The sequence below is a fragment of the Oikopleura dioica genome, chromosome PAR (genome assembly GCF_907165135.1).
Source record: "Oikopleura dioica chromosome PAR, OKI2018_I68_1.0, whole genome shotgun sequence".
NCBI lineage: Eukaryota > Metazoa > Chordata > Appendicularia > Copelata > Oikopleuridae > Oikopleura > Oikopleura dioica.
Window position 1 is genome coordinate 1,746,352 of NC_137293.1, and position 19,140 is coordinate 1,765,491.

Here is a 19,140-nt window from a genome sequence, read left to right on the forward strand (position 1 = left end):
ATTTTGAAATTTGTGAATTCCGAAATCTTCCGATAAATTTTTTTGATCGAGAACGATACGGATCCGGGCCGCATAATTGAGAAATCGTAAACTTGGATAAAGAAAATACGAATTCCTTAATTCGCCCGATTCATCAAACTAGAAACGTCAGAGAGTCCCATTAGTACCAGCTTGATTGCCTGATCACCAGAAGAAGACTTCAAGAGAAACGAAAAACTAAAGACTCAAAAACTTAAAAAAATGAAGATTAATGCTGCTACCCTCGCTCTTTTCTCCACAACTGAGGTAAAAATACGATTTTTTTTACCATAAATTGCAAATTCTCGGTATAAAATTTCTACCGATTAGCGCTATTGTGTAGAAAGGAAGAATTTTGACCAAGAAGAATCAATTTTTTTGCCCAACTTACTAACTTAACTGTAGGGCAAATTCTTCAAAAGTCTTATTTTCAAATTGGATTTTTGGGGTGAAGAAGTCGAGATAGACCCCCAAAAGATGGAGCACTAAAATCGTCTTTTGACCCGTCAAATTGATATCCGGGATCAAAATTGAAAAATTCCGAGATTCGAATTTTTCGAAAGAATCCGGCGGGGGTCTTCAAGTGACACCCCTTAGGAAAATTTCATCAAAAAAGTTGTCGAGGAACGTGAAACTGTTGATATAGTCAACATCAATCAAATTTTATCATCTTTTTACTTTTGCTATCTTGTTTTGGACAATTTGATAAGAGACTTCTTTTAAAATTTTTTTAATTGATCGTTTTTAAATTTTTGATGAAAGTGTCTTCTGACTTTTTTCATCAAGAAGCTCATCAATGGAAGAAAATGTTTAGATCAAAATTTGAGGCATCTGTTAACCAGAAATCGGTTCCGAAAAAGGTCAAATTCGATTTTCCACATGATTCGCTCGATTGTCAATTTTCCAGCCTCTGGGTTGACATTGTTCAAAATCGCTAGAATGCATGTCCGGGGGGAGCCAGTGCAAATTTGAAATTATTCAGCCCATCTATCATCCGCGCGTCTTTATGGAGCGAGCATTCCAGTGGCTTGTGCGCCGAGCCACAGCTTTTTCAGAACGCTAGAATAGATTCTCAGCGCACGTTTATTTCAAGTACCCCCGCCGAATAATATTCTGAATTCTTTCTGGTTCTACAGAAACACTTCGCTTAAGAAAAATCCTTTACAGATTTCAGCGATTTATTTTATTATCAGTTGCTAATTTGCCAAATTATCAAACAGCACTTTGAAAATAGAGGGTCCATTTTGCCAAAAACTTATAGCTGGCTTGATAAGAATCCTCTTATCAACCGCAGCGCAGTTGAGGTCCTCTGAGTTTTTGAGCAACATCCCTTTCGAAACAAAAAAGGTTTCCGTCGAACCGGATTCGAACCAGTGACCTAGAGATAACTGCTAACCCTCTACAGTCTCCCGCTCTGCCAACTGAGCTATCGACGGCACGCCCCTCAGGCAAAATTATAATTATTTATTTAGTTAAATAATTGATCTTGCGGAAGCCTCAATAAATATCATTCTAAACAAAAAAGCTCGTCGAGCAACTTTATTTTCTCCCAATTATCTTTATTTTAAGGGAAACATCAATAATCGTGTTCCCTTATTTATGGTATTAATTGTCCTAATACCATGGTAGTAATTAAATCAATTATTACAATATCTCTCCTAATAAGAGGCATCTTGCTGTTGAAAAGAGTGTCTTTTGACCGTGTAATAATGGACTGTATATATTTTGGGAGCTTAAAATTCGACCTTCACGTGTCCTTATTTATTATGCATATGATATGCATATCCAAAAATGGTTTTAGTACTTAACAAATTGTCCTTTCTATGCATTTTACATAGCCGAGAATAGAAAGTTCATTTCTCGTCATTTTTTCTTGTCATTTTTTTTATAATTTTTAAATATTTTTTTACATCTTTTTTTGCTGAACGGATCATTTTTCTTTTAACACCTTCGCTTTTGAATTTTGAACTTTTCGCAGCAAATTGAGTCAATATTTTTGAAAGCGGTTCTAAAGGAGCCTCCGCAGGTGTACCGTAAAAAATTGCTAAGACTTGAAATCACAAGCTAACACAAGTCGTTACGTGTTTTTTCGAAAGCTCCTTGCAAAATCATCGTTTGAATTACCGTTTTTCCTTTTCAGGCCGTGTCCCTCAAACCGTGGAGAGTTGCACATTCGAAAAATATTGACAAGAAGAAATCTGACGATAAAACACATGCGAAAGCCCTCAGAGAGCAAGAAAAACTGATGGAAGAAGAAGAAGATGTTACGCTTATCATGGTGAGTCTACGGTCTTTGTCGAAATTCTAGCGCGGGCAGAGGGGGTCAGGGAAACATTCCGCAAGTGGAATTCGAGAGGAGACAAGCTTTTTCACTTGTTTGTGAAAAAACGGTAAAATGCAACGCCTCGCACGTTTGTAATTATATTTTGAGAATAAGGCGATTGCTTGAGTTGAACGAAAGGATATTTTACGGAATGGGTCTTTTGAACCACCGAGAATGGATTATGAGGTGGGGCAATTAGCAAGGAACAGGGAAAAACGGGAAAGGTTATGTGCTTTCGAAGAAATTGGGAAACTTTAATATAATATAATATAATATAATATAATATAATATAATATAATATAATATAATATAATATAATATAATATAATATAATATAATATAATATAATATAATATAATATAATATAATATAATATAATATAATATAATATAATATAATATAATATAATATAATATAATAAAACTGACCCTATCCCTAATCATTCCAAATTTATGCCCTCTAAGACCTTCAAAGTACACCATCTCTTACCTAAAAAAGATAACATGATGTGAAATTTCCGACTAAGATCTGCCCGTTTCCTCCGACCAAAAATAAGATAACCTCTTACGCCGATAAGGCACCAACCTAGATATGAGGTTTTCTATCAAAAACAAAAAAGAGAAGGGGGAGAGGAAATTTTTCGAAGCGAAGTTTTGAATTAGATCATCGGAAATTCGAGACTCGAGTATTTATAATAAATCCGCTGATGTCTAATTGCTGACACGTGAGATCAGCGCGTAATTTTAGGATTAAGGGGGTTGCCTGGCTGTTAGAAAATGGACGAAACTTAAATCAAATTAAATCGCTAGACAATTTGTCGAGACAGTTTCAGCAGAAGGAAACCCCTTCATTTCAAAAAGTCTCGTTTATCGAAGACAAAGAATTGCGAGTAAGAATTGCGCTAGCAACACATATTTAAGTATTTACGCTGGTCTAAGTACACAGGAGAGGGCTCGGATGAACCCTTTCGCAACACGTTCTATAATTTACGCCGCAAGACGAGATCCGAAATAATATTTAGACTTCCCCAAGTGGCTTCCTCTTTCATGGCTCCAATCAAAATATAAAGTGCTTTAGACGATAATTTGTCTAGGAAGAAACAGTCTTTTTAACGCTTTATCATCACTTTTCTCATTTTTGGAGAATTCTAGCTCCAATTTTGACACCCTTGAAAGCGACAATTAAGAGTAGAATGCTCTTATAAGTACGTTGGAATTAGTACGTCTCGAGGCTCGAATTCCGACCCTCAAAACTCTAAGAGCTTGCGTGCCTGATAGGATTTATTAGATCCGGCAGCGCGGATTTTTTCCTTACCCGGCCCAGTTTTGAGGTGGCGGAGAATTTGAAGCGATCATTAAACGGTCCTTGTTTTGAAAATACAGTTTGGACTTCTGTTTTTTCGAGCCAAAGGAATGAAAACTCTTTTTTTCTAAAATCACAGCTCTCAATCTACTTGAAATTGAAAAGTTGTTCAATTTTTCCCCTTTTTAAAACTAATCGCTTACTTCCTTTTATTTCACTGACAACGTGGGAGACCCTTAATCACGCGAACAAGTCTTGTTCTAAGCCTGCCTCCCTCTCCTCCTGAGTTTGGTTATCTCCGGACAGATAAGAGGTTCTTCCATGTCGGAGGTACGCTTAACTCGCGACCAACAACTTTGCCAAATAGCACTAACAGGGCTTATCTTCTCAATCCAATGGGCTATTTCCTGAATGCTTTATACAGTATAAATTATACTTCAATTGTTCCTTTTCAGAACTGGTCTGGCGTCTCACCATCCTTCGAAGAGCGAAAAACACTACGAAAACTGCCAGAACGATGCGGCGGCTGTTGGCTAACAAACGACAGAACTACCGAAAAAACGGCTCATTCGATTATCTTTGATAACACAAGGTAAATCCTTAAAATGCGATAAGGAATAAATGAGCACGAGTCGTTCCTCATTGCCCTGACCGTAAGAAGACTCACGTTTTTCAACCGCGTTACAGCTTGTTTCGCCGCAAAAAGGGTGATAAGGAAATTGATTCTAGTTCAATTAGGGTTGCCAAATCCGGCTACTTCATTTTAACAGATTACTTATTCGCCATTTTCAGATACTTCGCACACATGGATGATGTCCCAGACCTCTACAACCGAAACCAGGACCAATACTGGGTATTCTTCGCCCGCGAAGCTGCTTCCAAGGTGAGTCAAATCCCTCCCGCGATCCCTTAATTCATCAAACAGTTTTTTCTAACGTGGCGCGTTATAAATATAAAACAAGAAAGATTTATTTTTGACACGATCGTGTTCAAAAATCGTTTGCCGGCTTCACGTTCCAAAAAACGAGAAGTGCTAATTCTTGACTTTAATTACTAATGTTAGCTTGTTTCGACTCAAAACACTTATTTTGTTTTAATGGAAAGCAGACAATATCGGGAGAAAGATCACTTGTCTATTTTGAAAATAAAGTAGCTTAATTATAAACGCAAAATTAAAAACAACATTTTGTTAGTACAATTCAAGCTCATTTTTAAACCTTTTTTATCCAGAATGCCGGAGCCGGAGCTGCGAAAATGGAAGGCCAGTGGGATCGCTCCTTCAACTTGACCTCTTCTTACCGTCTTGATTCCGACGTCCCACGACCCTATGGCGACTACAACTCCGCTCTTCAAGATGCTAGATATTCTTACGTAAGTACTCGAAACAACTTTCGAAAGTGGAAGAATTGATGATTATTTTTTCTGGCTACGTGATGAACGTCAAGCGAGCTTTCGCGAGATGACGTAGAAAAAATAAAGAATTGAGTTTATCCTCATCTATTTGATCAATTTCCCGGAGCTATTCTGAGAAAATTTCTTCCAAAATTACATTGTGAAATTTATCTTTCTTTCAGAACAAAAGTCAAGGAAAATTCATCGAGCGAATTAGCGGAGAAGGAATCATGAAGATCATCCAGCGATTGAAACAACCAACTGGTGAAAATCACACTGCCTGGTTGGTGTCCAACTGCGAAGAAACACGAGGAGCCGTTGTTCGAAAAGAGTTTACTGATCGACTCGTCAAGGTAGAAATTTTTTGAGGAGCATGGATTTTAACCCGTTTCAGCACGGCTTGAAGCTCGACGGATACGGCGAGTGCTACGACAATGTCCTTGTCGATTCTCCATGGAAGAAGCCCAGTTTTGATACTGATACCTACGGTCCTTTTACTAAGTACAAGGTGAGAACCATGATCTTTCGAAATCGAAATCAGCGCTGAATTTTAGTTCTACCTTGCCTTCGAAAACTCGATCCACTGCAACGACTACATGTCCGAAAAGTTCTGGCGAAATTCGTTGAATCAATTCATGGTCCCCATCGTTTACGGTCCTCACCCAGACGATGTCAAGGTAAGAAACGGAAGATGAAACTGTAAATAATCTTGTTCTAAGGCCGTGGCACCGCCAAATTCGTACATTCACGTCGAGGATTATTCTTCGCCCCACGAGCTTGTCAAGTACTTGGACTATTTGGACAGAAATATGACTGCGTAAGTACCCCTTTTGAATTTTGGAAAAGGGTCGCTCTTTGGCCGAAACCTCTATTTTCAACCGAAAAATAAGATCTTCAGTAAACTATTTTTCTTCAATAATCTTATTTTCTAGTTACATGGAGTACCATTCCTGGCGATTCGCTGAAGCTGATCCTGATGAGCCCAACGCCTCAAAAAATACTGAAAGAATGTATTGCGGCGTCTGCAAGGAAGTCAAGAAGCGAAAGAATCTCGGCTTCCCGAAGAAGATCATTCCTTCCGTCGCCAGCTGGTGGTGGATGAATGTTCACGATGATCAATGCATCTCAGGACAAGAAATGCCAAAGTGGCTCGTCGATGAGCCAGTGGTTACTTCTGAGAATATGTAAGTCAATAGATCCGAATTCAAGGTCCCTAGATGTCATTTGATGTCCTCAAATGTCTTCAAATGTCTTCAAATGTCTTCAAATGTCTCTTAGAATGTCTTTTGATGTCCCTTGATGTCTTTTAATTTGACAGGATGTCTCTTGATGTCTTAAGATGACCTAGAACGATACTAGATATCCACAAATGTCTCTAGATGTCCCAAATGTCTCTTAGATGTCTTTATTAATAAAATATGAAAAAACCTTCAATTTATCTTTAGGTATGACGAGCTCAAAGTCCTGTCCTTCAACAACGGCAAACACTCACCAAAATAAGCAACTCGCCCAACCATCACTTTCGCAATTTTCGATCTCTCGGAGGAGAAATTTTTCCAGTGTTTTCAAACAGTCAGACTTTTTTTTATCATTTTTACAGAATTTATATTGAACTTACCCTGCCATTTGAGATATTTTTTCCAAAATGAGTAAGAGAAAGAAATAATGAGTGTTTTTTTATCGATTTCAAATTTTCTCTCAAAATTGAAATGAAAAATTTCGCCCGAAAAATTTTCGTTTTTATGCATAAACCACCTGTAAATTTCTTAATTGTTATATTATCGTAAATCCCGCACTAAAAACAGATTTTCGATTGTCGAAGATAAATTCAAAAAATAATATTTTCGAGATCCGATCCAGGTAATCATCATCTTTTTGAAGACATGGAAGAAAATCTGAAGAAGCACTTTCACGACGAGGAAGATAAAATTAAAACTTATATTTTCCAACTTTACTTATTTGTTTACCCACTGTACATACTCATTGTATTGAATAAACTTTATCAAAAATAAAAGCTATGATTCATCTAATTACTGTATTTATTAATAATCAACAGTTGACTTCGCGTTGACTTTCAGATGAACATTTGAATGCTTCGCCATACCATCTCTATAACAAAATGTTCTGAATTCCAGGCGCTAGAAAATGTTTACCGAGGGTATCCTTAGCAGCAGGAAAGAATTGAGAAATGAGATCGATGACGTCTTCGATCATGTCTCCAAAATTGTCGACAATTCCGGCAGCGTATGTTTGAACAGGTCGTAAATAACGGATGCAATCATATAACACTTATTTTGACATAAAAATATGAAAAGTATTGAATTACCCAAGACATTATCCTGCCATAGACACGGTCTTAAAAAGGTTGAATTACTTTAAGGTATGATTCATACCGTATGAACAGAATAATGTCTTGGCAATTATTCAACCCTAAGCAAAATGATTGAAATCCGCATCGATATAGTTTCGGAAGAGTTCTGCTACTTCGTTTGCTGCTCGTTTTTGAACATGCTAAAAAAAGGTGAATTTTATGACTAGATGGCGAGTAATGTTTTTGAGGAGGACACTATCATACCTGAGGCACATTGGAAAAGTGCTCCCGCTCGACTTCCGCAGTGACTGCTACGACAGCTAGACAGACAAAGAAGGCTGCGAGGGAGATTCCAGATGCGGCTTTCATAACGATTCGCTTTCTCGATTCTTGTTTTTTTCAGATGGAAAGAATCTATTCCGTGTTTTTGATGAATCGGGCACACCTTTGGCAAAGACCGCGCCTAGACGAGCTCTGATTTGAATTCACTGTAACCATGTTTATGAATAAAATTTTATGAGTCATACTAATCATTAACTAATCACTAATTATTTTCAATCAGCGTTATTTTTTAGATGGTCGTTTGAATGATTATTTTTCAAAAATTTATGTTTCAAATATTTCAACCTTTTTCGAGGACCCGTTCCTGCCCCTGGGCACTTCGGCCTTAAATGTGCTTCAAAAAGAATGCGGGATATTACGCGTCAACGCCCCGAGTAGTGAAAACACAAATATATTTTTCTAAAGCTTATTAAACGAGCACAATGAGATAATAAAACTTCAGTGGTCTTAAAAAGAAGCACCTGAACACGGGAACGAAAATTGAGAAGCTTCAATCAAAAAGCTAGTGTAGTTTTCAGTAGAGAAGGGAAAAAAGAAAACGGAAAAAATGGGAAAAAGAGACAAGCTGATTTATGGACCAGAAGATGTTCCGCCATGGTACATGTGCATTCTTTTAGGAACTCAGCACTTTTTAACCTGTCTTGGTTCCACTGTCGCCATTCCACTCGTTCTCGCGCCAGCATTCTGCCTCGGGGATGATCCCCAATCAAACCTCGCCAAAAGCTACCTCATGTCAACCCTCTTCGTCGGCAGCGGCATCTGTACATTCATCCAAGCGACGTTTGGAAATCGTCTGCCGATCCTTCAAGGAGGGACATTTTCCTTTTTGACTCCGACTTTTGCGCTCATGGCGACAGCGCCGTTTCTTTGCGATAATAAGAAACTCGTTCAATGTACAAGTTCGAATATCACAAGCTCATCCCTTCTCTCGAACGAGACCCTTTTCTTCACACATGAGACTCTCAATTGCTGCTATGACGAGTCCATGGAAGACTGCAGAGGATTTGTGGAAGAGCCAAACGACTCGGTAGAAGTCAAATGGAATGAGTTCTACGAAGATGCAAAAACTTGTTGGTCGGGTGATTGCGGAACGCAGATCATTACTTTTGATGAAACTTGGAAAAGAAGAGTGCGGGAAGTTCAGGAAAGAGTTCAGATTTTTTTGATCCGTGAATTGGTCGCAAATGATACTTTTCTTAGCGATCGAATATATAATGCCTTGGCTCTGTGCCAATTAATCTATCAAAACAAATGTCATGAGAATCGCACACATGCAATTAACCTAAATCGGCGAACAAATCTAGAACTCAAGAAAAGGGAGCGATCATTTCCGCCTCAGCAGTCGAGCTCGTCATTGGCGCCACTGGACTGATCGGTGTCGTGCTTAGCTTTATCACTCCACTCGCAATCGCTCCGGTCATCTCTCTCGTTGGTCTCTCTCTTTTTCAGCCAGCCGCGAATATGTCCGCGTCTTGCTGGCCAATTTCAATCATAACTATCGGCTTCATGGTTCTGTTCTCTCAATATCTCCGCGATGTCAACACTCCAGTTCCGTACATAAATATCAAAGAAAAGAAATGCGAGGTCAAAATGCTCCCGGTTTTCAAAGTCTTTCCGGTTCTCCTGGCGCTGATAATTTCCTGGGGCCTATGTGGAATTTTGACAGCGGCGGCAAATGGAGGCGATGGAATGGCGAACTTCGATGATCCTGCGCATTACTGGTACAAAGCCAGAACAGGAAAGGGTTCAAAAAAATCTTTAGTGCCAAAAAGGCTGAATTGAAGAAAGAACCTTTTCTCAGATACAAAAAATCAGGTCATCGCCGATGCGCCTTGGTTCCGCTTCGTTTATCCCTTTCAATGGGGTTGGCCGACATTTTCAGTAGCTGGCTTTGTTGGACTTTTGTCAGGAGTCTTCGCTGGAATGCTCGAATCGATTGGAGATTATTACGCCGCTGCTGATATTTCTGAAGTGCCTCCGCCACCAGTTCATGCGATTAATAGAGGGATTATGATGGAAGGTGTTGCTTGTATCATTGATGGAATTCTCGGCTCGGGAAATGGAACGACGACTTATTCAGGCAACGGATTTATATTTTGCAGATTTTCTTTGTATTCATTTTTTCTGTCATTTTTTTTCTTTTTCTTTACAAAATCGCTGATAAGAAAACATATCCACCTTATCAATCACCCGCTGCGCCTCCCGCCGAATGATCCAAACCGCCGCCGTCATCCTCTTCATCCTCGGCTTTTTCGGCAAATTCACTGCCTTTTTCGTCACTCTACCCGACCCGGTCATCGGAGGAATCTATTTCGTCATGTTTGGTCTTATCGTCGGAGTTGGAATTTCAAACTTGAAGCATGTCGACTTGTCGAGCTCTAGAAATGTCTTTATTTTTGGAGTCTCGCTTTTTAGCGGAATCGCGTTGAAATATTGGGCTGAAAAGCCAGAGACAAAGATTGAGACTGGAAGCGCGAATTTTGACCAGATTTTGGTCGTTCTTCTCAGGAAAGATGCCCAAAAATAAAAGAAAAAAATTTTCATGGATCATTTTTGAGCATGAAAAACAAGAACCGCTCCATTTATTGGTGGATTTTTCGCAATCATTTTAGATAACACCATTCCCGGAACTCGAAAAGAGCGGGGTGTCGATGCTTGGGCACAAAGCTCATCTGATGATGATGTCGACGGACTTGAAACTTATGACATTCCCTGGCTATCGAAAGTCACTAATTTGAGCTTCATGAAATATGTTCCTATTTCTCCGGCCTTCAAGGTATTCTTCGCCTTTGAAAATTTCACTAAAATGGAATTTAGGGTGGCTCGAATGCTTGGACAAGAAAGGTCTGCCCATGCTCACAACAAGTTGATGATGATGAAGTTACTGCGAAAATCGAGTCAACTGATTTTTAAAAAATTTACAATTGGAGCAAAAATTTTCTGAATAACCTCACTAACTTATTAAAATCTTTCAAAATTCTGCCCTGCATTTATCTCGCTAATAAAAATATTAAGAAAAGAGTCATTTTTTTCAACAAATCATTAAAAAATTATGTTGATGAAATTTCGTCATTTAAAAAGGAGGTAAAAGGAGTATTTGGAGCGCTAGAATCATTAATTAACGTCGTTAGAGGTTCCATGACGCGTGAGTTGCCTACTTGAACGAGAAAAAGTTCTGAATCATTAACGAACTTGAGCAAATGAGCAGTTATTCTAGCTGTTTCCATCCCTCAGATTTCAGACAAGCATATTTTGAACTTCAAGAGAAAAGAAATCATGCAGAAAAGACCGTCTTTGATTGAAGGCAGGAGATCTGAAAGGTACTCAAAACGAACTTATATCGACATCTAGTCCGGGGCTTTTATCTGAGCCCCCAAAAATCTTTTTCATTATCACAAGATCTGAGAAGAATAAGGGTAGTGGGATTCTAAGGGTACTTAGATTCTAACCTTCTCAAGGGTAAGGGGCGGCCGACTGATGACTAATCAGTGAGAAGTTCTTTCACCATTTTAGATAGACAATCAAAGAAAGTGGTGTCTGATGCAATGGTTTCTCTTAGACAGATCAACTTTTAGATGGTCTAGGAAACTAGCCCTTCCGGAATAAAGCCGCTTAAAATCCCCTCTTATTCATTTTCCAGCCCGCTCGAAATATTTTTTTTACCTTTTTCATTCAGATTATCGACTCTGTTTTCCATCGAGCTTTCGAATGCTCCTTCCGGTAGTGACTCGGCAGCTGCGTCAGGTAAAAATCTTCTTCTTGTGTGAATAAGTCTTCTTTTCCACAAATGGAAAAGAGCCAAAGAATCCTACCATTGAGCTCATACTTGAACAGCTCAATAATTTTAATCCTTCAAACAGATGGAATCACGTGCGCTTACTCAAAGAAAAAGGATTCTCTACCAGAAAGGGATGAATTTTTGATTTCTAAAATAATTTAGAAGGTCGGGGTCTCTTCGAATCTGGAAACGAGTCGCCCGATTCTTCTATTGATCAAAAAGAATTGTCAATCAAAGAACAAGAAGAAGAAGAAATATCGAAGATTCCAGAGAGAAGAAAAGCTGCGATTTTTTCAACAAAGGTTTGATGGAAATTCTGGGGAGGGTCTTTTTGAAAAACTTTTATTCAATAAAATTAAAATTTTTTTTCAGACATTTGTGAGCATGGCTTCAAAGGCAAAGATTGCTGACTCAAGTACCGTCAGGGCAAAGGGCCTTTCTTGCCACAAGAAACTTTTGTACAGTAACATCCACTACGCTCTACTTTCATTTATCCTGTTCCCGCCCTCTGGATTCGCATCGATATATTTATCCATCAGATCGCTTATTTATATTCGACAAAGGCACTGGTTTTTTATTATTATCAAAATTTGCGTCATTGATTGCAAAATTAAAAACCCGTGGAAAGTCGGATGGCATGGGCTGATGACAGGGCCGATTTATCGAAAATCATTTGTAAGTCAAAATTGTCAAAAATATCAAAATTTGATTGAAAGAAGGTCAATTGAAATTGTCTTTAGCCATCGTTGGAATCAGTTTCGCTGGCTTGGTTGCGCTTTTTCTGCTTGTTTTATGGCTGGTTTTGCGATACGAAAATGTGGACTCAGGTTTGTTCTTCTTGAAAAAAAATGAAGAGCTATTTTCAGCAGAGTCATTAGCTGGGCTTGATGCTCTTGGGTCAGGAGAAGGCTCTGGATGAAGCCTTGGATGGGCTCTGGATGGTGCTCACTGTATATTTATGTTGCTTGAAATAAAGATAAATTGAAAAAGAAAGGAACATTTTTTCCGTTTTTCTATTTTATTATATTTTTTTGGTTTCGTTTTCAAGAGTTTTTCACACAATTATTTTATGCAAGAGCTATTCAAAAGACTATCGAAAGCATCAAAAGTTAGAAGAGTCGATTAATGATTCTTTGCCGAGCAGCCAATTTTCGGTAGGAACGGAGGAACTGTTGATTGGACTCGAAAGAGTCGAGTTCTTGAAAGATTGACCAGCTTTGGACGATGGTGAAGAGGGCGAAGAAAATGAAGAAGAAATTCATTTTTTTATATATGAATGCTTGATTGACCAAGATTTGATGCCTTTCGAATTTTCATGGTCGTTTTTAAAGGAAGATAAAAGTGCACTGGTCGGAAAAAACTCGCGAGCGCTAGCGAGGATTACTCGCCGGAAACACCTCTTGCGCGCGTCAGTCCCACCAGAAGAGGAGGAAAAGGGTCCGGGTTAGATCGTGGTGATGATTTGTGCGAAAGTCAGATGATATTTGCGCGTTTTTTTACGAAGTTTCTATGACGTCAATTTTGTCCTTTTTTTAAGTATCAGTTTGAGACAATTCGGTGGAAATTTCTGTTAATTTATTCAGTCTCCGATATATTTTCAGCCTTTTTCACAGGGCTAGAGGCAGTTTCTTCAAGAGGATGAGATGCTTCACTCGCATTTGAGCTTCTTTCCGAAGGTGAATGGCCACTAAGAGTACTTCGGCTTGAACCAAGGTCGACTTGAGGATCGCTATCTGGAATTCGCTCTTTTCGCACTTCCCGGACTTGGATCGTTGAAAGCGCCTGAAGTCAAGGATGAGAAGTATGAATGAAGATTTAATCAGTAACCATGAGAATCTTTTGCTATTTTCAAAGTTATCCATTTGTCTAGAGTCTAGACACAAGAGCAGGATTTAGTTACGGGTGTTTCCGAAGGAATTGAAGATTCTCATTATTTATGATTTGAACTCTCTACTCTTTAGTGGTAAGAATTTGAAATGACGTACTCTGTAATCTGACGGATCATAGCCAGGTGGTGGTGGAGACAAAGTTCCGACGGGAACAAGGGTTGGGTGGTACATCATTCCACTTTTTCGAGGGTCATAATTTCTGAGTCATAAAATAACCCCAAGAGTAGAATGTTTTTTTTTCAGACCCGTTCCCATATGTAGCTGGACCATCAGTTTGCGTCAATAATTTCTGTTCTTCAGGATCACGCATCTGTTGCTCCTTGTAATCACTAAAAATGACATCAATAAATGCGGAAATCCCTTGTTTTCACGCTCTACCTTATGATAATTGAAGAAATAAGGGTGACCAAAATTCCAGCCATCAAAATATGCCCAATCCAAATCCATAGGAGCCAGACGGCAACTGCTGGTCCACTGAATTGAATTCATTTAGCGAAGACAGCGAATTTATGAATAGTCGTAAAGATAAGAAGTCAATATTTGAGCACGTACCTCAAACGGATATCGCCGAAGCCAACCGTCGCGATTGTTGTAGCGCAAAAATACCAAGCGTCGAAGAATTCAATCTTTTCTTCAAGAACCTCAAATCGTTTTCCAAAAAATGAAATTTTATGTTGCACAACCTGAATAATTGCAGCAGGAACGCAAGTTATCAAAGCGAGAATAAACAAAATTCCAAGAGTAAAGCCTCCATATTTCAGCGCAGGGCCGGTATTCACAATTTTCTTGAGCTGAGACTTTGCGATTCCATTGCCGATCAACCCAATCGATAGAAAGTATAGCGGCGTCCCGAAAAGAACGAGAAAAGAAACGACCAGTTTTCCTTCGAATGTTTGCGGTGCTAGAAATGCTTGTTGTTTGTCTTCTGATGACAAAAAAACCTGTGTGAAAGAAACCGAGAGAAGCGATGATAGTTCCAGTATTGAAAAGTGAGGTTCCGTAGTCCCAGTTGTCTTCGCAAAGTGGTTGGTGAACGTCCTGAGCCTGCCGCTTGATTTCTTCGAAAAGCTCGTTTGTCATAATCGTCAAGTCCGACAATTCTAGAGTCCTTTATTAAAAACTTCTTTTTTTTTCATGAAGAGCGATTTTTTCAAAACCGCTATTTAGAAACTATCGAAAGAAGAAAATAAAGAAAACCATAAAGCTTCCAACTTTTTGGCTCTTGAACTATTAAATTTCTTGAATCAATTGAATTTTTTTCATTAGCAAAATCTATGTCCTAAAACCCATCAGCTCCATTAAATTGAACACGGCTACTTATAATTATGCAGCATCATATATGCTCATACTTGTCTGTTCTTCAAGTTCTTCTGTTAGATCGACCCCCAAAATCGCCGCTGAATCAAACGCCCTCGTTGCCTGCTCGCATCTTTCAATCTCCGCTGGTCTCTCATAAGTATACAAGACCCAAGAGCCGATCAGCACCAAAATCACGACGCTGACAAAAAAGCTCGCTCCCAACTTGAGGGATGACGAAGCGCCCATACCTTCTTTTACTCTCTCTCTGAAAATATCTCCCGTTCTTGTAAAAAAGAGTCTTTTTGGTAAGCACTGGTTCAAGTGCCAATTGTCGATTCATGCAAATATTTGACCTCCGCGTGAATAATTCGAAAGAGACGTTTTTACGTCTCGCTGCTCTCAAAAAATCACGAGCGACTGCATTTAGTTTTGCCCTTTTTATTTTTCAGATCTTCAATTTATTTTATTTCTTTTGAAAACTTTATTGGGAAAATAATGGAAGACGCATTCTCAGGGGCAATCAATGTAAGGATATCCACCGCAAATTCTGCACTTCGGCTTGTTACAGGCATTGCATCCTAGACCACCATGTGGATCGCTTGAGGTCCAGCATCTAGAAAACAGATTCGTTGCTGAGATTTTTATTATTTCTACCGTTCATCGTAAAAGGTGTTCCCTCCGCAAACTTTATTGCAATCGTATTCTTGCGCTTTTGTGGTGGTTGTTGTTTTTGTCGTTGTTGTCGTCATTGTCGTTGTCGATTCGGAAATCACTGTTGAAGAGCTCCCCGAACCTTGGAAAAAATGGCGATGAGAAGTTTAGCTACCAGTATTTCTACCTGTTTGAGTTGTCGATGAGTCAGTTGTGGAAGACTGAGTTGTCGTAGATTGAGTTGTAGTAGGAGGTTGAGTCGGGCAAGCAATGTCATATGGAGGTGATCCGCCGCAAAATCTGCAATATCGAACTCCACAAGCGCTTTAAAAGAGAACTTTATAATCGACATTAAAGTTCAAGCCATTACTTGCATCCAACTCCACCATGTTCGCAACGAACGTCCCACTCCGCGCCCCAGCAATGCGAGCAATCGCCAGTCGGGGGCGGTGTTGTCGGAGCTTTCGTCGTTGTTGTCGTCTGAACAAGAATCTACCCAAAAAACAGCAAAATAAAATCACACTTTTTGGGTTCCCGTGACGAGCTCGCCGAGTGTTCGGAAAGCTTGGGAGCATTCAGAAATCTCAGCATCCGCTGCCACCCCATCAGCATCATGCCAATCTCGCGATTCGCGAACGGAAAGGCGGCATGATTCTACAAATCCCTCCAGTTCCAGCTCAAGATTTACATACTCATCATCGTTTCCGAGCGCATCTGCGAGGTCTGGATCGGAAAGCTTTAATCAGATTTATTTAAAACGGTCTGAATTTCCGCTCCTACCTGGAAGAAGATATCGTCTTTCCATTTCAACGAAGAGATTCTGTACGTTTCACCGAGCACAACATGCATTCCATATCCATTTGTGTATTTATGATCAACCCAGCCTTTTGACAAATCAAATTTTTGTATTTTTCAAAAAGAAGAGACGTGAACTGTCGAAAAAAATGATCTTAATTTGCGTAAAAATGAATGGATAAAATATTCTTGTGATTCATTCCTGAGCCTCCGTGAGTCTTATCATACCAAATGTGCCCCGCATTTGTCCCTCCAACTGGATGATCCCAATTCGGTGAGACATCATACCCAGGCCCAGTTATTTTTATTGTATCACCCATGTTCGGGCTGAAAATTACCATTCTTCGGATATTCTGCCCCTCGCAGACAATTCCGTCGCCATATTTCTTCACCGGTCCGGAGCAATTGGGAACTTTGAGGAATCCATTCAATCTGCCGCTGATGACTTGTTTGTGTCCATCAATACTGTTGTCGCTGGCGATGAAAGTGGGGGACATTGGATTGCCATCGCTAGGGCCAAAGTGGAAATAATTACCGCTGAGCTCCGAAAAATCGACGTTTTCGAACAAGTATTGGACTGCACAAGTGCTACCAAAATTATTATGAGGGTTGTGAAAGTAAATTCCACAGTGCTGCGGGACTTGGAGGCTTCCCCAGCCGGCGTATTTTGTATCCTTCATTTTGAACGTAAATGAGCCTCCGGGGAAGAGGGTCGTTGCGCTACCAATATTATCATTTGGATCGGCGAGGAAAAATGAGTTCTTGACATGATAACGGCCTTTTTCGACAAAATTCTTTGATCGCTTCCAGTAGCCATTGTTGATATTGTTCACAGACTTGAGGCCGTCGAACTCGATGTCACCGACGGAATATCCTCCGACAAACATGTTGTGGTAGTTAAAGTCGTTTTTGATGACGCTCACGAAGCCGTTGTCTTTCCCGTCGGGTCTGACGAATGCGTTGCAGCTTTCCAATCCATAATTTGTCTAAAAAAAGAAGAATTTCTAGAGCAATGACGTTCTATCATAGAAAATAAAATAGTCATGACTCATGACTCATTACGTTAAATATTCATACCTTCAAAACATGAGCTTGATCGTCTCGTTGGAGGTCTCTAGAATATTGATTGTCCAAATAGATTCCGAATCGCTGATTATCATGCCAGACGTTATCCTCGAATCGCCCAAATGGTTGATGAGTATTGCATGTTTTCCCCGTCGCAAATCCTCTTCCGTTTCCAGAGCCGGGCGACCAAAAGCCATGTTCCATTCCGGCCACTCGATTTCCAATCAAATCATTCGTCATGCCTTGGAAATAGATTCCTCCTTCTTTGAGCCCATTTTGCTCCTGCCATTTGTTTCCCTGAGCCCAACCGCATTTGAGAATATTTTCGCAGATGATGACGTTTTCGCTAATTGTGTTGTTCATTTCGTTTCCATCTTCTGTGTAGATCCCGACTGATTTCGGATTCCAGAGCACATTTCGATGAAGTCTAGTTTCATGCGACCCGTGGATAGTAAAAGCGGCCTGGACAGAGTTGTAGACAGAGTTTCCCTCGTAAACGCAACCAGGACATTTGCCAACAAGGTGAAAGTGGAAACAGTATCGCCCAAGAACGTCATTCTGACCGCAATGATCCAGCTCAGCAAATTTTATGACGTGAGTGGTTGGAAGATCATCGTCCTCCCAGAATGCTCCAGTGTGCCAACCCTGCTTGATGGAATGGAATTTGTCCGTATCGCCAGTGATTTTGACATTTCGGCTGAGATTGATGACTTCGGCTGCTTTTTCGACCGGTACACCGAATACATCTTTGATTCCTCCCATGTGATTATGTTCTGTTTGCGGGTCGATCGTGATACCATTCTCGTCGATTCCGATTATCCTGTGCTCGGTTGAAGAGCCACGATTGGTCGTCGCAATCGCTATTTTATCACCAACTCTCCATCCCATGGATTCGGCACTGTGCTTGAGCGACAAGTGATTATCCCACTTTCCTTGGTCCTTGGAAAGCAAAGTCCAGGTTCTCTCCAAGGTTCTGCCGTAAATTTCAACGCTTGATCCACCAACGCCAGCGAAGAAACGCGACCCAATTTTCGGGTGATAAGGGAAGTTATCCCAGCCTTCTGATTTGCGTGGGTCCCAGTTTGAAGGAGTTTTGATGAAAATGGTTGCATCGAGCTCCATCGGCTCGTTTTCCGAACCGAGATTAAAGGATCCAGCGCGATCAACGAGGACGTAAAATGATCGAAGCTCAAGATTTCGTCGAGCAATGTGCCATGAAAATTTTCCCTGAAAAATTTCAATAAAAGTTTCTTTTTCAATTAATCACCTGAATAGTAAGAGTGCCGACATCCATATTTTCATCAAGAATCCATTCTTCTCCCGCTGGTACAGTGACTTCACTGTTACTATTGTACCTTCCCTTTATAGAGCTCCATAAGACCGTAGTCCTAGCTCCCCAGGACCCGGAGAGAAAGACGGTTAGTAGGAGATTTTTCATCTCTTTCTCTTTGAGAAGAAATTCGATACATTTTCACTTTTAAAGTTTCATTCGCGTCAGTAAATTAGTTCGGTGGTTTCGACTTTGCGTAGCGCTAATGGTCGTCAAATAGTCGTGAGGTTAAAACTAAACATTGTTCTGAGTTCAGGTAAAGATCATGATAATTTGCTTCTTTTAGTTCTTTTCAAGATTATCAGACATTTTGACGTCTAGTTATTGGCTTGTTAGAATAAAAGGCGATTTGGATTAAGCAACTGAAATCAAGGAAGACTGCTGATTCCTATCGAAAATTCGCGTTCCTTCAAATCCATTATTTAACGGATAGAAGGAATAAATTAAACTCAGAATATCGAATAAAGTGAACCAAAAGAGGACATTTTGTAATTTGCGATCAAAATTCTTGAGAAAACCGCGAAGGAACATATCACGTGCGCGCAGATGCCAGAAACGCTGTTTGAAAATTTCCGCGCTCAGCAGTTCTAGCTCTTGAAAGTTAAAGCGAAATGCTTTCCTTGGTCTATCAAATTATATTTTTAG

The 19,140-nt window shown here is 39.8% G+C and overlaps 5 protein-coding genes, 1 non-coding gene and 1 pseudogene across 7 annotated transcripts; 3 read left to right on the forward strand and 4 right to left on the reverse strand.

Annotated features, from left to right (window-relative positions):
- The first annotated feature begins 17 nt into the window (after window positions 1-17).
- On the forward strand, window positions 18-6,776 carry LOC145702223 (4-galactosyl-N-acetylglucosaminide 3-alpha-L-fucosyltransferase FUT6-like). The gene is made up of 11 exons (XM_081779438.1): window positions 18-285; window positions 2,159-2,296; window positions 4,099-4,235; window positions 4,436-4,526; window positions 4,874-5,014; window positions 5,218-5,388; window positions 5,430-5,543; window positions 5,590-5,712; window positions 5,755-5,852; window positions 5,968-6,219; window positions 6,481-6,776. The coding sequence occupies exons 1-11, from the start codon at window positions 241-243 to the stop codon at window positions 6,533-6,535; spliced, it is 1,365 nt and encodes a 454-aa protein (XP_081635564.1). The 5' UTR covers window positions 18-240; the 3' UTR covers window positions 6,536-6,776.
- Window positions 1,369-1,454, reverse strand: TRNAY-GUA (transfer RNA tyrosine (anticodon GUA)). Its single transcript is given in 2 exon segments — window positions 1,369-1,404; window positions 1,418-1,454. It is a non-coding gene; the product is annotated as a tRNA-Tyr (tRNA).
- A 231-nt stretch (window positions 6,777-7,007) lies between the features above and the next one.
- On the reverse strand, window positions 7,008-7,749 carry LOC145702224 (uncharacterized). Its single transcript, XM_081779440.1, has 4 exons — window positions 7,611-7,749; window positions 7,492-7,546; window positions 7,189-7,296; window positions 7,008-7,144 (listed from the first exon to the last, which is right to left on the reverse strand). The coding sequence occupies exons 1-4, from the start codon at window positions 7,713-7,715 to the stop codon at window positions 7,110-7,112; spliced, it is 303 nt and encodes a 100-aa protein (XP_081635566.1). The 5' UTR covers window positions 7,716-7,749; the 3' UTR covers window positions 7,008-7,109.
- Window positions 7,750-8,060: 311 nt separating this feature from the next.
- On the forward strand, window positions 8,061-9,554 carry LOC145701107 (solute carrier family 23 member 2-like). Its single transcript, XM_081778336.1, has 2 exons — window positions 8,061-8,838; window positions 9,006-9,554. The coding sequence occupies exons 1-2, from the start codon at window positions 8,236-8,238 to the stop codon at window positions 9,468-9,470; spliced, it is 1,068 nt and encodes a 355-aa protein (XP_081634462.1). The 5' UTR covers window positions 8,061-8,235; the 3' UTR covers window positions 9,471-9,554.
- Window positions 9,555-9,857: 303 nt separating this feature from the next.
- Window positions 9,858-10,690, forward strand: LOC145702330 (solute carrier family 23 member 1-like; annotated as a pseudogene). The gene is made up of 2 exons (XR_014134307.1): window positions 9,858-10,464; window positions 10,506-10,690. The product of XR_014134307.1 is annotated as a solute carrier family 23 member 1-like (transcript).
- Window positions 10,691-13,031: 2,341 nt separating this feature from the next.
- LOC145703508 (potassium channel subfamily K member 2-like) lies at window positions 13,032-14,953 on the reverse strand. The gene is made up of 8 exons (XM_081780870.1): window positions 14,705-14,953; window positions 14,297-14,455; window positions 14,039-14,256; window positions 13,908-13,996; window positions 13,734-13,829; window positions 13,607-13,684; window positions 13,452-13,533; window positions 13,032-13,248 (listed from the first exon to the last, which is right to left on the reverse strand). The coding sequence occupies exons 1-8, from the start codon at window positions 14,898-14,900 to the stop codon at window positions 13,042-13,044; spliced, it is 1,125 nt and encodes a 374-aa protein (XP_081636996.1). The 5' UTR covers window positions 14,901-14,953; the 3' UTR covers window positions 13,032-13,041.
- A 146-nt stretch (window positions 14,954-15,099) lies between these two features.
- Window positions 15,100-18,597, reverse strand: LOC145703565 (uncharacterized). The gene is made up of 9 exons (XM_081780941.1): window positions 18,433-18,597; window positions 17,178-18,392; window positions 16,302-17,086; window positions 16,086-16,188; window positions 15,829-16,041; window positions 15,676-15,785; window positions 15,493-15,629; window positions 15,309-15,447; window positions 15,100-15,267 (listed from the first exon to the last, which is right to left on the reverse strand). Exons 1-9 carry the CDS (start codon window positions 18,457-18,459, stop codon window positions 15,165-15,167), a joined length of 2,832 nt encoding a protein of 943 aa, XP_081637067.1. The 5' UTR covers window positions 18,460-18,597; the 3' UTR covers window positions 15,100-15,164.
- Window positions 18,598-19,140: the final 543 nt, after the last annotated feature.

Coding starts and splice junctions, on each gene's coding strand:
- LOC145703565 (XM_081780941.1), bottom strand. CDS start 18,459: ATGGATGTCGGCACTCTTACTATTCAG. Junction 17,087..17,177: donor ATCAAGCTCATGTTTTGAAG/GTATGAATATTT, acceptor TTCTTTTTTTAG/ACAAATTATGGATTGGAAAG. Junction 16,042..16,085: donor AAGACGATATCTTCTTCCAG/GTAGGAGCGGAA, acceptor ATCTGATTAAAG/CTTTCCGATCCAGACCTCGC.
- LOC145702223 (XM_081779438.1), top strand. CDS start 241: ATGAAGATTAATGCTGCTACCCTCGCTCTTTTCTCCACAACTGAG. Junction 286..2,158: donor CTCTTTTCTCCACAACTGAG/GTAAAAATACGA, acceptor TTTCCTTTTCAG/GCCGTGTCCCTCAAACCGTG. Junction 5,853..5,967: donor TTGGACAGAAATATGACTGC/GTAAGTACCCCT, acceptor CTTATTTTCTAG/TTACATGGAGTACCATTCCT.
- LOC145701107 (XM_081778336.1), top strand. CDS start 8,236: ATGGGAAAAAGAGACAAGCTGATTTATGGACCAGAAGATGTTCCGCCA. Junction 8,839..9,005: donor TGCGGGAAGTTCAGGAAAGA/GTTCAGATTTTT, acceptor ACTCAAGAAAAG/GGAGCGATCATTTCCGCCTC.
- LOC145703508 (XM_081780870.1), bottom strand. CDS start 14,900: ATGGGCGCTTCGTCATCCCTCAAGTTGGGAGCGAGCTTTTTTGTCAGC. Junction 14,257..14,296: donor TCTCGGTTTCTTTCACACAG/GTTTTTTTGTCA, acceptor AAGCATTTCTAG/CACCGCAAACATTCGAAGGA. Junction 13,997..14,038: donor TTCCTGCTGCAATTATTCAG/GTTGTGCAACAT, acceptor AAACGATTTGAG/GTTCTTGAAGAAAAGATTGA.
- LOC145702224 (XM_081779440.1), bottom strand. CDS start 7,715: ATGAAAGCCGCATCTGGAATCTCCCTCGCAGCCTTCTTTGTCTGTCTA. Junction 7,547..7,610: donor ACTTTTCCAATGTGCCTCAG/GTATGATAGTGT, acceptor ACCTTTTTTTAG/CATGTTCAAAAACGAGCAGC. Junction 7,297..7,491: donor ACTCTTCCGAAACTATATCG/ATGCGGATTTCA, acceptor TCCGTTATTTAC/GACCTGTTCAAACATACGCT.